Source organism: Balaenoptera borealis (genome assembly GCF_965194805.1).
Source record: "Balaenoptera borealis genome assembly, chromosome: 1".
Taxonomy (NCBI): Eukaryota; Metazoa; Chordata; class Mammalia; order Artiodactyla; family Balaenopteridae; genus Balaenoptera; species Balaenoptera borealis.
The window spans coordinates 172,907,165-172,924,415 of record NC_138860.1 but is presented as its reverse complement, the minus strand read 5'-3'; the positions used below and the strand labels follow the sequence as shown (position 1 = coordinate 172,924,415).

The 17,251-nt window shown below is 41.8% G+C and overlaps 1 protein-coding gene across 6 annotated transcripts in view; it reads left to right on the top strand.

The window, feature by feature from the left end:
• The window catches only part of WDTC1 (WD and tetratricopeptide repeats 1), a 73,376-nt gene that overhangs the window by 38,762 nt on the left and 17,363 nt on the right, over positions 1–17,251 (top strand). For 4 of the 6 annotated variants that reach the window (XM_082347862.1, XM_082347865.1, XM_082347863.1 and 1 more), the window contains 5 exons: positions 9,650–9,696; positions 10,141–10,252; positions 13,007–13,197; positions 15,646–15,828; positions 16,984–17,078. In XM_082347862.1, the coding sequence (XP_082203988.1) occupies positions 9,650–9,696; positions 10,141–10,252; positions 13,007–13,197; positions 15,646–15,828; positions 16,984–17,078 (628 nt within the window). The remainder of the gene's footprint in view (positions 1–9,649; positions 9,697–10,140; positions 10,253–13,006; positions 13,198–15,645; positions 15,829–16,983; positions 17,079–17,251) is intronic. The other 2 variants (XM_082347861.1, XM_082347860.1) reach the window with 1 other exon arrangement.

Genomic DNA, 17,251 nt, shown 5'->3' with positions numbered 1-17,251 from the left:
ATTTGCTTTTTATCATCATTCTGCACCTACAATTCTAAGCAGTGTCAGTGGTAAAACGCTTCTCCGTGCCTCCTTTTCCTCCTGTATACCATGCTACCTAGAATTTATAGGAACTTATAATAAATAGTAATTATAATCAATATTTAATAAAGTTAAGCAGGAAGTAAGAGGTTGTAATTTGTAACTTAAGTGAGATTTGTAGCTTTTATTCCAGGTACTTTCTCTGTGCACTTTCTGTTTTCTCCAGATCCCTGGTGTGGAAGGCTCACCCTAAGTAGAAACATTTCCTGGGTTCCAGGGAGGCACACAGAGGTCTATTCCTCTTTAGGAGCCATCTGTAAACAGTCCCTCCTCTCTGTTCCTTTAAAGTTTGAGGTTTTCTCCCCTTTTTACCCAGTGTTTAATTCTGATATGTCATAGGCATATTTTCTTCCATTGTATTTGTCAACGTAATTATAGATCGTGTACCTAATCTAAGCCAGCCTTATTTATCAAGGCCAAAACAAATCCTCTTAAACAGTCTGTGCCTTGTAAATTAGCTTCCCAAACATACATTCTAACTTATGGAGCCCTTTATTAATGTTTTTTGTCAATAGTTACTTTGTATTTATGTAGAATCTGGTTTGGGCTTTCTCTCTACACTTTCTCCAACTTACCTGCCTTTGAGCTATTTTTTACTATGTAAAAATGAATCATAGGTATCATATTTGTCTACTGTGGCCTGTCTTCTGTACTTTGGATGGACTACTGATTTGAGGACAAATACAGTAATTCTGGAAGCATTAATACATTTTTCAGACAGTGCTTAAGAGCCTGAGCTCTTGAGTTAAAATGCTTCCTGATACCACTACTAGCTGTGCCACATTAGCCATGTCTAACATGTGTGTGGGGGGTGTTTATTTGTTTGTTTGTTTACACCACCAAGCAACTCTCTGTTACCAGCTGGGTTCCCTACAGTGTAACTCAATTCTGACAGAATCTACCTGGAGATAGCATCAGATCCCACAGGTTAAGGGCTCAGTCCTACAAGACTGCCCTGCTGTTCCCTACCCCCAACACCTACTTCAGATGCCAGTGGCAAATCCAGGTTGTCATCTGTGCTTTCGACCAGCTGGCTATAGATTAGAGGTTCCAAACACCTTCTCCTTCAGTTCAATTAATTTGCTAAAGTGACTCACAGAAGTCAGAGAAACATTTTAGTTACTAGATTACCGATTTATTATAAAAGGATATAATTGAGGAGGAGCCAGATAAAAGAGCTGCATAGGGCAAGGTATATGGGAAGGGTGCATAGCTTCTATGCCCTCTCCGAGCATGCCGCTCTCCCCAGATCTCCACATGTGTACCAACACAGAAGCTCTCTGAACCCTGTCCTTTTTCGGTTTTCTTCACATTGGCATGGTTGATTAAATCATTGACCATTGGTGATCAGTTCAACCTCCAGCCCCTCTCCCCTCCCTGGAAGTCAGGGAGGTGGGACTGAAAGTTCCCGCCCTCCAATCATATGTTTGGTTCTCCATCCTTAGGTGCTTTCCAAAAATCACTTCATTAACATAAACCTCAGGTGTTAGTTGAAAGAGGTTTGTTATGAATATCATGAAACCTTTATCACTCTTATTACTTAGGAAATTCCAAGGGTTTTAGGAACTCTGTGCCAGAAGTAAGGATGAAGACTAAATATATCTTTTTTAAGTATAAATAAGTATATATAAATCACAGTATCGCAGCAGATTACCTAACCTCTCTGAGCATTGTTTTTCTTATCCATGAAATGAGTAATGATACCTGTTTCTTTTTTTTTTTTTTGAGACATTCACATTGTATTTCTAGAATATAGATGATCATTCAAGTTAGAAGTTAGTTAATTTTTTTAAATTTTTTAATTTAATTTAATTTTTTTATACAACAGGTCCTTATTAGTCATCCATTTTATACACATCAGTGTATACATGCCAATCCCAATCGCCCAATTCAGCACACCACCACCCCCACCCCCTGCCACTTTCCCCACTTGGTGTCCATATGTTTGTTCTCTACATCTGTGTCTCAATTTTTGCCCTGCAAACCGATTCATCTGTACCATTTTTCTAGGTTTCACATATATGCGTTAATATGCGATATGTGTTTTTCCCTTTCTGACTTACTTCACTCTGTATGACAGTCTCTAGATCCATCCATGTCTCTACAAATGACCCAATTTCATTCCTTTTTATGGCTGGGTAATATTCCGTTCTATATATGTACCACATCTTCTTTATCCATTCTTCTGTCGATGGGCATTTAGGTTGCTTCCCTGACCTGGCTATTGTAAATAGTGCTGCAATGAACAATGGGGTGCATGTGTCTTTTTTTTTTTTTTTTTTTTTTTTGCATGTGTCTTTTTGAATTATGGTTTTCTCTGGGTATATGCCCACTAGTGGGATTGCTGGGTCATATGTAATTCTATTTTTAGTTTTTTAAGGAACCTCCAAACTGTTCTCCATAGTGGCTGTATTAATTTACATTCCCACCAACAGTGCAAGAGTGTTCCCTTTTCTCCACACCCTCTCCAGCATTCGTTGTTTGTACATTTTCTTATGATGCCCATCCTAACTGGTGTGAGGTGATACCTCATTGTAGTTTCGATTTGCATTTCTCTAATAATTAGTGATGTTGAGCAGCTTTTCATGTGCTTCTTAGCCATCTGTATGTCTTCTTTGGAGAAATGTCTATTTAGGTTTTAATATTGAGCTGCATGAGCTGTTTATATATTTTGGAGATTAATCCTTTGTCCGTTGATTCGTTTGCAAATATTTTCTCCCATTTTGAGGGTTCTCTTTTCGTCTTGTTTATGTTTTCCTTTGCTGTGCAAAAGCTTTTAAGTTTCATTAGGTCCCATTTGTTTATTTTTGTTTTTATTTCCATTACTCTAGGAGGTGGATCAAAAAAGATCTTGCTGTGATTTATGTCAAAGAGTGTTCTTCCTATGTTTTCCTCTAAGAGTTTTATAGTGTCCAGTCTTACATTTAGGTCTCTAATCCATATGGAGTTTATTTTTGTGTATGGTGTTAGGGAGTGTTCTAATTTCATTCTTTTACATGTAGCTGTCCAGTTTTCCCAGCACCACTTATTGAAGAGACTGTCTTTTCTCCATTGTATATCTTTGCCTCCTTTGTCATAGATTAGTTGACCATAGGTGCATGGGTTTATCTCTGGGCTTTCTATCTTGTTCCATTGATCTATGTTTCTGTTTTTGTGCCAGTACCATATTGTCTTGATTACTGTAGCTTTGTAGTATAGTCTGAAGTCAGGGAGTCTGATTCCTCCAGCTCCGTTTCTTTCCCTCAAGACTGCTTTGGCTATTCGGGGTCTTTTGTGTCCCCATACAAATTTTAAGATGATTTGTTCTAGTTCCGTAAAAAATGCCATTGGTAACTTGATGGGGATTGCATTGAATCTGTAGATTGCTTTGGGGAGTATAGTCATTTTCACAGTGTTGATTCTTCCAATCCAAGAACATGGTATATCTCTCCATCTGTTGGTATCAACTTTAATTTCTTTCATCAGTGTCTTATAGTTTTCTGCATACAGGTCTTTTGTCTCCCTAGGTAGGTTTATTCCTAGGTATTTTATTCTTTTTGTTGCAATGGTAAATGGGAGTGTTTCCATAATTTCTCTTTCAGATTTTTCATCATTAGTGTATAGGAATGCAAGAGATTTCTTTGCATTAATTTTGTATCCTGCAACTTTACCAAATTCATTGATTAGCTCTAGTAGTTTTCTGGTGACATCTTTAGGATTCTCTATGTATAGTATCATGTCATCTGCAAACAGTGACAGTTTTACTTCTTCTTTTCCAATCTGTATTCCTTTTATTTCTTTTTCTTCTCTGATTGCCATGGCTAGGACTTCCAAAACTATGTTGAATAATAGTGGTGAGAGTGGACATCCTTGTCTTGTTCCTGATCTTAGAGGAAATGCTTTCAGTTTTTCGCCATTGAGAATGATGTTTGCTGTGGGTTTGTCATATATGGCCTTTATTATGTTGAGATAGGTTCCCTCTATGCCCACTTTCTGGAGAGTTCTTATTATATATGGGTGTTGAATTTTGTCAAAAGCTTTTTCTGCATCTATTGAGATGATCATATGGTTTTTATTCTTCAATTTGTAAATATGGTGTATCACATTGATTGATTTGCATATATTGAAGAATCCTTGCATCCCTGGGATAAATCCCACTTGATCTGGTGTACGATCCTTTTAATGTGTTGTTGGATTCTGTTTGCTAGTATTTTGTTGAGGATTTTTGCATATATATTCATCAGTGATATTGGTCTGTAATTTTCTTTTTTTGTAGTATCTTTGTCTGGTTTTGGTATCAGGGTGATGGTGGCCTCATAGAATGAGTTTGGGAGTGTTCCTTCCTCTGCAATTTTTTGGAAGAGCTTGAGAAGGATGGGTTGTAGCTCTTCTCTAAATGTTTGATACAATTCACCTGTGAAGCCATCTGGTCCTGGACTTTTGTTTGTTGGAAGATTTTTAATCACAGTTTCAATTTCATTACTTGTGATTGGTCTGTTCATATTTTCTATTTCTTCCTGGTTCAGTCTTGGAAGGTTATACCTTTCTAAGAATTTGTCCATTTCTTCCAGGTTGTCCATTTTATTGGCATAGAGTTGCTTGTAGTAGTCTCTTAGGATGCTTTGTATTTCTGCGGTGTCTGTTGTAACTTCTCCTTTTTCATTTCTAATTTTATGATTTGAGTCCTCTCCCTCTTTTTCTTGATGAGTCTGGCTAATGGCTTATCAATTTTGTTTATCTTCTCAAAGAACCAGCTTTTAATTTTATTGATCTTTGCTATTGTTTTCTTTGTTTCTATTTCATTTATTTCTGCTCTGATCTTTATGATTTCTTTCCTTCTGCTAACTTTGGGTTTTGTTTGTTCTTCTTTCTCTAGTTCCTTTAGGTGTAAGGTTACATTGTTTATTTGAGATTTTTCTTGTTTCTTGAGGTAGGCTTGTATAGCTATAAACTTCCCTCTTAGAACTGTTTTTGCCACATCCCATAGGTTTTGGATTGTCGTGTTTTCATTGTCATTTGTCTCCAGGTATTTTCTGATTTCCTCTTTGATTTCTTCAGTGATCTCTTGGTTATTTAGTAATATATTGTTTAGCCTCCATGTGTTTGTGTTTTTTACGTTTTTTTTCCGTGTAATTGATTTCTAATCTCATAGCATTGTGGTCAGAAAAGATGCTTGATATGATTTCAATTTTTTTAAATTTACTGAGGCTTGATTTGTGACTCAAGATGTGATCTCTCCTGGAGGATGTTCCGTGCGCACTTGAGAAGAAAGTATAATCTGCTGTTTTGGGATGGAATGTCCTATAAATATCAAATAAGTCTATCTGGTCTATTGTGTCATTTAAAGCTTGTGTTTCCATATTAATTTTCTGTTTGGATGGTCTGTCTGTTGGCGTAAGTGAGGTGTTAAAGTCCCCCACTATTATTGTGTTACTGTCAATTTCCTCTTTTATAGCTGTTAGCAGTTGCTTTATGTATTGAGGTGCTCCTATGTTGGGTGCATATATATTTATAATTGTTATATCTTCTTCTTGGATTGACCCCTTGATCATTATGTAGTGTCCTTCCTTGTCTCTTGTAACATTCTTTATTTTAAAGTCTATTTTATCTGATATGAGTATTGCTACTGCAGCTTTCTTTTGATTTCCATTTGCATGGAATATCTTTTTCCATCCCCTCACTTTCAGTCTGTATGTGTCCCTAGGTCTAAAGTGGGTCTCTTGTAGACAGCACATATATGGGTCTTATTTTTGTATCCATTCAGCAAGCCTGTGTCTTTTGGTTGGAGCATTTAATCCATTCACGTTTAAGGTAATTATCAATATCTATGTTCCTATTATCATTTTCTTAATTGTTTTGGGTTTGTTTTTGTAGGTCCTTTTCTTCTCTTGTGTTTCCCACTTCGAGAAGTTCCTTTAGCATTTGTTGTAGACCTGGTTTGGTGGTGCTGAATTCTCTTAACTTTTGCTTGTCTGTAAAGCTTTTGATTTCTCCATCGAATCTGAATGAGATCCTTGCTGGGTAGAGTAATCTTGGTTGTAGGTTCTTCCCTTTCATCTCTTTAAGTATATCATGCCACTCCCTTCTGGCTTGTAGAGTTTCTGTTGAGAAATCAGCTGTTAACCTTACGGGAGTTCCCTTGGGAACTCCTTATGGGAGTTGTTTTTCCCTTGCTGCTTTCAATAATTTTTCTTTGTCTTTAATTTTTGCCAGTTTGATTACTATGTGTCTCGGCGTGTTTCTCCTTGGGTTTATCCTGCCTGGGACTCTCTGCGCTCCCTGGACTTGGGTGGCTATTTCCTTTCCCATGTTAGGGAAGTTTTTGACTATAATCTCTTCCAATATATTCTCGGGTCCTTTCTCTCTCTCTTCTCCTTCTGGGACCCCTATAAATGCGAATGTTGTTGCATTTAGTGTTGTCCCAGAGGTCTCTTAGGCTGTCTTCATTTCTTTTCATTCTTTTTTCTTTATTCTGTTCCGCAGCAGTGAATTCCACTATTCTGTCTTCCAGGTCACTTATCCGTTCTTCTGCCTCAGTTATTCTGCTGTTGATTCCTTCTAGTGTATTTTTCATTTCAGTTATTGTATTGTTCATCTCTGTTTGTTCTTTAATTCTTCTATATCTTTGTTAAACATTTCTTGCATCTTCTCAATCTTTGCCTCCATTCTTTTTCCGAGGTCCTGGATCATCTTCACTATCATTATTCTGAATTCTTTTTCTGGAAGGTTGCCTATCTCCACTTCATTTAGTTGTTTTTCTGGGGTTTTATCTTGTTCCTTCATCTGGTACATAGCCCTCTGCCTTTTCATCTTGTCTATCTTTCTGTGAATCGATACCTGTTTCTTAAACAAGATAATGGATGTAGAATGCTGTATTAGTTTCCTATTGCTGCCACAACAAATTACCACAAACTTAGTGGCTTAAAACAACACAAATTTATTATCTTACAGTTCTGTAGATCAGAAGTCTGACACGGGTCTCACCAGGCTAAAGTCTTGACAGGGCTATGCTCCTTCTGGAGGCTGTAGAGTAGAATCCGTTTTCTTGCAATTCCCGCTTTCTAGAGATTGCTGTATTTCTTCACTCGTGACCCCCTTCTTCCGTCTTCAGAACTGGCAATAGCAGGTCAAGTCCCTTTCACACCTACATCTCTCTACTCTCTGCAGCCAGGAAAGGTTCACTGATTTTTTTTTTTTTTTGATGTGGACCATTTTTAAAGTCTTTATTGAATTTGTTACAATATTGCTTCTGTTTTATGTTTTGGTTTTTTGGCCCGAGGTATGTGGGATCTTAGCTCCCTGACCAATGATTGAACCTGCACCCCCTGCATTGGAAGGCGAAGTCTTAACCACTGGGCTGCCAGGGAAGTCCCAAGGTTCACTGATTTTAAGGACTCGTGTGATTATATTGTGCTCACCTGGATAATCTAGGCTGATCTCCCCACCTCAAGGATTTTAACCTTAATCCCATCTGCAAAGCCCCTTTTGCCACCTACCATAACATATTCATGGGTTCCAGAGGATCAGGACATGGACGTTTGTAAGGGGGCCGTTGTTCTGCCTACCACAAGTGCAAGGTACTGTGCCTCGCTCTTTGTAAACCCTCAGTAAGTGGCGCTCGTTTGAGGCCCTCGGTACTCCGGGAAGTTGCAAGCTGAAGATGTGAGCCCTGGGCACAAGTAATTTAAAGCCTGGTAGGAAAATCAGAGGGGTGAGGACAGAAATGATTCTGATCCAGAGTGACCAGAGTCATGTGTGGGGTTTCCACCAAGTGCTGTGGGAAATTGAGAGGCCTCAGGTCAGTAAGTGGTCTGGCAAGTTTGAACAGAGTGAATGTGTCAATAATGTATTTAAGTGCAGAACCCAGAAAGAAATGAGGATCAACTCAAATGAGAATCTTTATGGGACAACGGGTAAGAAGGAAGGAGAAGGCAGAGGAAAAGCCTCTTCTGCCTAGAGAGTCAGGGAATTAGATTTGTTCATGTCTCTTGATTCTTCCCACTAGTCCCCCTGGACTCACTTTTTCATTATGCAGCAGATATGTGCCAGGCACTGTACCTGGCCTAGGGGATACAGTGAACACAGTACACAGAGGCCACTTCCCTGCAGCTCAGTGTGGTGAAGCAAAATAACCGTGTCAACACAGAGCCATAATACAGTGTGACAGTAGGAGCCCACAGGAAGGATGTGCCTCCTTCCCAGATTTACAGGGTGGGAAAGGCATCTTGAGGGAAGTGCCGATAAAAAAGAATGAGTTAATCAGGATGCTCTGGGCCACAGGTAACAGCCCAACTCAAGTGACCTTAAACAATAATGAGCAGACTGGCTCCTGACTGGAAGCCCAGGAGTAGGGTAGGCATCAGGGTTGGTTACTCTGGTCACTTTGACTCCATTTTTCTGTGATTCCCTTGGCTGGGCTTTCCTCTCTCTGTTTATTTCACTCTCAGGCTGGCTACCCTCGTGGTCACAAGTCCAGGAGTCACATTAGGACACCCAGCATCCAGAGAAAGAAAGACATCTCTTTCATAGACTCTCTCCTGAAAATGAGAAAACTCCTTTTCCACACACTCCCAGCAACTGGTCCCCTTGCATCCGATTGGGGTCACAGGCTCATTTCTGAGCCACTCCCTGTGTCCAAGTGCATGCCATGTCCAATTTGGCTTAGATCTAAGTTCCTGAACCTATCACTGTGGCAAGGACAGTGAACTTACACATGATCTGATTTGGGCTGGGCAGATAATGAAATGAAAATCAAGGTGCCATTAAGAATGAGGGAGGCTGAGGGAAAGAAAGAACAGAGTGTAGGAATGGAAGTGACTTGTTCTCTCCTTCTCCCATGTAAGACTCGTTTCTGCCACTTCATACCTTCTGCTTTCCATGGATTCTGTTTCCTCTTAATTCTAGCTTTGCCATGACTTCTCTCTGCACATGCTTCCAACTTCAGCATCTGTCATTAACTGCCTCACTTCTCCGTGTCTCTCAGTTCAAATCCCCAAGCTTAATTTACCTCACTATACCAGGCTCCACCTACTTGGAAGTAAGCTGCAGAAGATCTAAATACAAGATTTATTTTGTATACTGCTCTGCCCCCAGCATCTGAACAGTACCTGGCATGCAGTAAGTGCTCGATGAATTAAATATGTGCCAAGTGAAAGGAAGATCAGCCTTCTAGCTAATCGGCTGCCTTTCAGTCAGTTGCTCCTCTGCCAGATTTTCTGTGGCTGAGGGGGTGTCCCTTGAAGGGACTGTTGACATGTCCCCTCTAGTGGTAGGAGCAGAAATTTGTTTGGATATAACTTCTACTACTATTATCCGAACTTCAGTTTACTTTTCTGCAGAATAGGATCAATGAAATCTGCCCTTTATGGCTCAGAGGGGTTCAGTATCAAGTGAGATCATGAATATGAAGGTACTTTATATATTGTAAAATGCCAGGCAGTGTAATTCAATCCTGGTCACTCACATACGCCTGGAAAACACTGATGACGGAAAGGCTATTTTACCTGTTCACTTCCACTTCTTGATGTCGAGTTATCCAGGAGAACCTCTAATTGGCTCTCTTCTTGTCCCTCTCCATTTGCTCCCCCAGGGTCACTCAGGATGTGTCAACTGTCTGGAGTGGAATGAGAAAGGAGAGTAAGTATGAGCTCTGACACCTAGGGGGTGCTGGAGAATGGTATGGGGAGGTTGGGAGAAGGGGACTTTCCTTCCTCTCTGTAGATCTAAGGAAAAGAGTGGACCCAAGAGAGGAGGCTGCTGCTCTCTGCTATGTGCTTAAGTTTAGTTCATCATTATCAATACACAGTTAAACAATGAATCCCAGATAGATGGAAAGTTGAATGACCTTCCAAACCCTGTTTTTTTGATAAGCTATTGCATTTAAGGAATGATGAGAAATTCTCAGGACAAAATAGAAGAGAATCAATCACTGTTTACAAGATAACCTTATATTCTGTGACATCTCCTGTTCTTCAGGTTCTGTGTAGCCTAAGTCCTTATCAACTGGGAAACATGGGATAGAGGAAGGGGGGCCCAGGAACTTGAGGAGAGGTCAGAACTGTTCCTTCTCTCTACTTGCAGCTTGCTGGCCTCTGGTTCTGATGACCAGCACACGATTGTGTGGGACCCGCTGCACCATAAGAAGCTGCTTTCCATGCACACGGGACACACTGCAAATATCTTTTCTGTCAAGGTGAGCAGGATAAGCCACAAAGCAAGTGAATGGTGTGACTGGGCTGTGCACATGGTTGTGTTTGCATGTGTGTGTCCCATGTATACCCTGGGGTCACAGACATCTTTGTGATCTGAGCATCTGCTGGTGATTCCTGAAATTCCGTCTCTTTTCCATGCTCTGCTTCTTCTCTTAGAGCCAAGAAGCCAGCTCCAAATGAATTTGTACTTATACGTGAGTGGTGATGATGGGAGGTATGGTTCTGAGCATGAACTTCAGTAGCAGGCAGACCTGCGTTTGACTCCCTTATCTGCTCCTTGGAAGCTGTGTGAACTGGGAAAATCACCTGACCCCTCTGGGCCTGTTTACCCATCTGTAAAAAGGAAGTAGCTAAGGAAAATCCCCCACATTCATGGATAAATGAGTAAATAAATAATTTAACTAAATAAGGAAGTAGCAATCCACAGCGCTGATGTTACAGTTCAATGAGATGATCGATTTAAAAAGCACCTGTCACAGGTGATTTTAGCTGTTCTACTTTTCATAGGAAATGAGTCTGCTGATTGTTGGTGGAGGGGAGTTGAGCTGAGAAGAGGCAGCGGACTTAAAAGACTTCAGACCTCTGAAGACCTGTTATGTGGAAGTGACATGAAACTTGTGCCTCTCGGTCCCAGAGAACAGACCTAGGAAAAGTGACTGTTAAGTTTTCAGAAGCAAATGTAGGCCTGATGAAGGAAAGAATTGTCTAATGCTTAGAGATATTTGAAAAAGGTAAAATGGGCCTTCTGAGGACGTAGTAAATGTCCTAGCACTGAGGTATTCCTCATTGGGAACTTCCATCTGCTAGGTTGAAGGCTGAAGGAAATGACCTTTAAGGACTTTCCAGCTCTGAAATTCTGTAATGGATGTATGTGAGAGTGAGGCTGTCCTTTGGAAAGCCTCCCTAATCTAAGAAATATTTTCCTAATTAATATCAAGATGAATTGCAAGATACCTGAAGAAGAAGATAGATTCAAGAGCTCAAAACCAACTTATTTCACTAATCAGAGCTTCTTTCCTAAGCTCTGATTCTCATCTCCTGTTCCAGGGACCAATCCTAGATGAATTTCTGTGATTTGAGAGACAGAACAATGCTGATTCACCTCTTGCATGATGGACAGAGACTGCTTTCCTCCCCTGAAAAGTGTTAGGTCCAGTTTAAATCTGTGGGGTCAGATCTGGGAAAGGGACCTAAGCTATCAGTCTGGTATCATAGAACACAAAATGTTGAGTTCAGAGACCAGAATTGGACAATGACCTTGATACTCCTTAATAGTAAGACCCTGGGCAAGGCACTTATATTCACAGACTCTCAGCCTCCTCTTCTGTTATAAAAAGGTATAGAAAAGGGTTCCTCTCTCTTCTGGTAATAAAACACCACAGATCTATTTATTTAACCCACGGGCTCCCCCTGGTGGCATCTATAGTGTGGAACGAGTATGGCAGTGGCCACAAGCTCTTCCCAAGGGTTCTCCTGTTTATTTCTGTTGCGCGTGGGGTATATGTTGTCTCCAGCCAGGATTAAAGACTACTAGTTGTCCCTAAAAACGATCAAATTCCATCTGTTTCATCTAGCCCTTATCCTGGTGAGCTATTAGAGAAGTGCATGTGGAAAGAGTGAATTGTTAGAGTCAAATGGGACTTTAGCTACTTAAATGCAGGAAAATGTCAACACCCTCTCCCCCACCCTCCCAGATCCCAGCACATTCAGCCTTGTTGTGGGTTGGGAGAAACTTTTCAACTAAGAAAAAAAGATAATTCAATCTTTCAAACTTAAGAAAGAGGAGAACTCAACTAACACCAGACCCGAATATTTTTCTTCCTCAACACTAGGTGATAGAACTGTATACATTTTAAAAATTATTATTAATCAAAGTTATGTTTGTGGCTATTTTGACCTTGCCGTATGTGATCTGGAATATTTTGTTCTCAACTTCATCAGAATGATGGGGTTGTCCTTTTGAATAATGGCCACATAAAGATGTATTCTCGTGATGCTCAGCCCTTCCCCAAGTTCTGACTTTTGAGCCATTTCCAGCACTTGCCATTTTAAGGAGTGCTACTTGGAGCATTTCTGCACAGGTCCCTTTTTTCTTTTAGAATTATTTCTCAGAAGTGGAAGTTTTAGGTCAAAAGATAGAAATAGTTTTTATGTTTCTTACCTATTGCCAGATTGTTCTCCAGAAATATTTGAACCAATTTAAAACACCCACTCCCTTATAACACTAAAAGTCCTTTTCATTTCAAGACTAATTTATTACTTAATCCCCAGGTTATTCAATAGCCATCATGAGGCATATAGGAGTCAGACAAACTTGAGTTTGAATTGACAGTCCTACTGAATGCTAGTGCCGAACCTCAATTTTTATTGGGGTTATTGTAAGTATTAATAAGATAAATTACCTGCTCGATGTCTAGCACATGGTAAATGCTTAGTAAATGGTAACAGCTATGATTATCATCCATTCAGCTCTTACCTGGGGAAGAATCAGAGGAAGAGGGTTCCTTAGGTAGTCCAGGTTGGCATAGGTCAGGACCACTCTGGCAAAATAAAGGTGCACATCCTGATTTTGACCTTTAGGCCTACAGGCTGATGCTCGAGATCCAAAGTTTTCTTGGATGGGCTCGTTTTCTTATCTGATATGGAGAGGGAAAAAAAGGTGCTAACATCCAGGCTAGTCTCCTTCCGTGGCCTAGCCCCACCACCTGCCAACCTCTTCTTCAATCTCTCCCAAGCAGTTCCTGCCTCACGCTGGGGACCGCATCTTGATCACAGGGGCAGCTGACTCCAAGGTGCATGTCCACGACCTGACAGTAAAGGAGACGATCCACATGTTTGGAGACCACACAAACCGGGTGAAACGCATCGCCACGGCGCCTATGTGGCCCAACACATTCTGGAGCGCTGCTGAGGATGGGCTTATCCGGTGAGGGCCTGAGGCAGGGAGTGGGGCCTGTGCCTCCCTGGCTCCCACTCCATGTTGGTTCCCCCTTTCTATCTGCCCTACTGCTTCCTTCCACAGGCCTGGCTCCTTCCCTCCAACAGAGTTCCAGCCTCATTTGTCTGCCCAACACAGTTATCAGTGAACAAACTCCACTGATTTACTTACCCTATTCTTCACCTTCCCCACTTCTTACCCTCTCCTGAGCTTTCTTACCGTCTCCACTGGCTTTCTCACCATCTCAGATGCACAGTCTGCCCCCTCTGGGCTTTCATACTTGCTGTTCCCTCTAACTGGTTTTCTCAGTCCCAGCTCTTTCTCAACTCTTTCTTACCCTAAGGAGACAGCTTAAGAGTCACCTCCCGAGAAGCACCTTCTCTGACCATCCTATCTAAAATAGACACCCCACCATTGTTCTTTGTCTCCGTGCCCTAATTGTATCCTCTATAACTCTCATCACCCTCTATAGTTCTTTTATTTTATTTGCTTGATGGTTTACTTGTTTGTCTGTGTCCCTCACTGAGTCGTAAACTCCCCCAGCATTTTGTCTGTCTTGTCCATCTTGTCCACGTCTTTCTTGTCCTCGGTTGTGTCCCTAGAGCCCAGCACAATACCTGGCACATAGACGCACTTGATACACTTCCCTTGAACAGTCGCTCAATGGGCATATTCCTGGGAGGGGGATAGCCAGCCAGAAATGGTTAAGTGGACTCTCCCCCTTTTCACTGGCCTATATCGTCACACCTTTGCCTCTACTTCCCTTCTTCTTAAAATGGTCTCATTGCCTTTCTTTAACTCCTTTCTTCAGATATAACCTTAGAACATTTTCCTTATCTCCGCAATCTGCTTTAATTGCCTTCCTTGAGATACTATGAGACTTTGTGCCCTCTTCCCTGTTAGAGAGGAGGAGGGGTATCTAAGTCATGCATGAACTAGAACTCAGACAGATCAAGTCAAGTCCTCCCTCTGTCACTCAGTGTCTGGGGCAAATCACTTCACCCCCCAGACCTCAGTTTCCTCATCTATAAAATGGGAATTATCATAATATCTCTTTTGTTGGCCTGAGCATTAAAATTGAGATAGTGCCCGTAAAACTTTAGCATAGTACTTAGCAGACAGAATGCACTTGGTCGGTGGTGGGTCCAACTGTCTGGTGCACTGGTTGACCCTGACTGACTAGACTGTGCCAGGGCAGCAGGTAGAGGCTAAGCACCTAGGGCATGGGGCAGGAGCCTAAGCACTTAGGGGCAGGCGCAGTCAGGGGAGGAGTCCTAGCAGAAGGTGAACACAAGCTGGCCTTCCAGAATAGACAGGATTTGGATGGGCAAGGAAAAGCAGAGTGGACTCCCCAGCTTGAGCAGAGTTTGTGAAGGCATGGGTAAACGTGCCACATACAGGACACAGTTCTGAGGCTGTAACTGACCCACACTTAGAAAACTGAGGAGCAAGTTTGGAGAGGTATGTGAAATCATGTCTTGAAAACCAGACTGAGTAGTTTGATAGAAGTAAAAGAAGAGTAAACTCAAGCTAAAAGTATTGAGGAATCTCTGCAATTTTTTGAGCAAGAAAGTGATGCAACAAAAACAATATTTTAGGAAGAGCAATCGGGTGAGGATGGCTTAGAAAGATAAGTGAACAATGAAGAAATTATTGGAGATGTTTAGGCAGAGGTGGGTGAGCACATGAATGATGCCCTCGCCATTCTCTGGATGTGCCTGTGTCCCAGCATCAAAGCAGTTCCCCAGTAGGAGTGTGCTGACGCTGGGTGGATGTTTTGGCATGACCTTTACCACCCAGATGGGACTTGGGCTTGTCCTGGCAGTTGGTGTTTCTAGGTAGCTCTTAGATGATCTCCAGATTTTCTTTTCTGTCACCTCTATACTTCTTTTGTCTCCTGCAAGAAACTAGATTAAGAATAGAATTATTCTTAATCAAGGAGCAGAGCAGAGCAGTTAAAATGCAGTCTTTCCAGCTCTGCACTGTCTCAGCGCTGCACTTACTGCAGTGTCGTCCAGGCAAGTTATTTAGCTTCCTTGAACTTCTAGTGGTACCTAGGGATGGTGTGAGAATTTATTTAGAGAGTACATGTATAGCACTTGGGAACAATACTGGACACAAAGCAATTTCTCACTAAGTGTTAGTAGTCAGTAGTAATAGTACTTAGTAGCAATAATATTGATATCTGTTAAAAAAAAGGGTTTAGTAGTATCTACCTTAAATAATTATGTTAGAATAAAACAGAATGTGTGTGAAGCCTACTATAGGTGCCTGGCACACTGGGCACTCAAGAAATGGGAGTAGTTTTTGACATTCTTATTATTTACAAACAGGTTCAAAGCCCCTCCCAATTCCTTTGCATTTGGGCCTTGGCTTCTCCCCTGCCTTCCACCCACGGACACAACCCCCAATCCCTAACTGTGTCCTCTCTCACAGCCAGTATGACCTTCGGGAGAACAGCAAACACTCGGAGGTGCTGATTGACCTGACAGAGTACTGTGGCCAGCTGGTGGAGGCCAAGTGCCTCACCGTCAACCCCCAGGACAACAACTGCCTGGCAGTGGGGGCCAGTGGGCCCTTTGTGAGGCTCTATGACATTCGCATGATCCATAACCACAGGTATGAATAGCGCGGCCTCCCATGGGCAAGGGAACCTGGAACCTGCTGCCCCTTTCCCTCATTGCCATGCCCTCTTCTTTTTGAGGTGGGTTTTTTTTGCTTTTTTTTTTACATTTTTTATTTCTTTAATGTTGTATCTATTTCATTTATTTATTTGTGGCTGCATTGGGTCTTCGTTGCTGCGTGCGGGCTTTCTCTAGTTGCGACGAGTGGGGGCTACTCTTTGTTGCGGTGCGCGGGCTAATTGCGGTGGCTTCTCTTGTTGCGGAGCACAGGCTCTAGGCGCGCGGGCTTCAGTAATTGTGGCACATGGGCTCAGTAGTTGTGGCTCACGGGCTCTAGAGCACAGGCTCAGTAGTTGTGGCGCACGGGCTTAGTTGCTTTGCAGCATGTGGGATCTTCCCGGACCAGGGCTCCAACCCGTGTCCCCTGCATTGGCAGGCAGATTCTTAACCACTGTGCCACCAGGGAAGCGCTGAGGTGGGTTTTTTTAATTTTGTGATTCTTTTTTAAAAAATTTAATCCATGCTTATTTTGGAAAATGTGAAAAGTGTATTAAAGAAATTATCCATACTTCATTACCTGAAAGAAATCACTGTATATAGTATTTTCTGCGTGTTCTTTCACTATGAGTGTATGTACAGTTATAATTTTATACATGTAATTTATTTGTACATATAAATCTACTTTATTCTTTTTTTTTTTTAAACAAAAGTAGAATATACTCAGAATCTCCACAGAAGTCCCAGACCTGAGCGGCTCCGCCAGCTTGGGTTTTCAGTGGACTCCTGGGACAAGTGCAGAAACTTCTGGCCTGCATTACTTTCATTTGTGGATTTGGGTGACCACTATTGCTCTTCACAAACTGCATGACTTAGGGTGGACCTTGAGCTTTTAGCTTCCTCATCTGTAAAATGGGAGTAAAAGGGTGGCCATGAACCAAGACAAGTAAGCAGGACCTACTTATAGAGCACTGTAATGTATGTGTCCACAGCTGTCTAGTTGGTGGACCTTTGGGGGTGCTGAGATAAGAAAGGTACCTCCTCCTGTATCTCTCCAGGGGTATACACTTGGGTTTTTCTCCAGGAAGTGTGGTATGGTCTAGCCAGGAGTAGTGTTAGGCATTATAATCTATATGGTTTGCCTTCCCACCAGAAAGAGCATGAAGCAGAGCCCTTCAGCAGGTGTGCACACCTTCTGTGACCGGCAGAAGCCCCTTCCGGATGGTGCAGCCCAGTATTACGTAGCAGGTAGGGCTCAGCCCAACTCTGGCCCTAAACTCTTGGCAGGGTGTTGTCTCTGGGGCAGTGCAAGGAGGCAGCATGGCATGGTGACCAAGAGCAAGGGGTTTAGAATCAGGCAGACCTGGGCTTTGATGCTGACTGTCAGTGACCAGCTATCATATAACCTCTGGTAAATTACT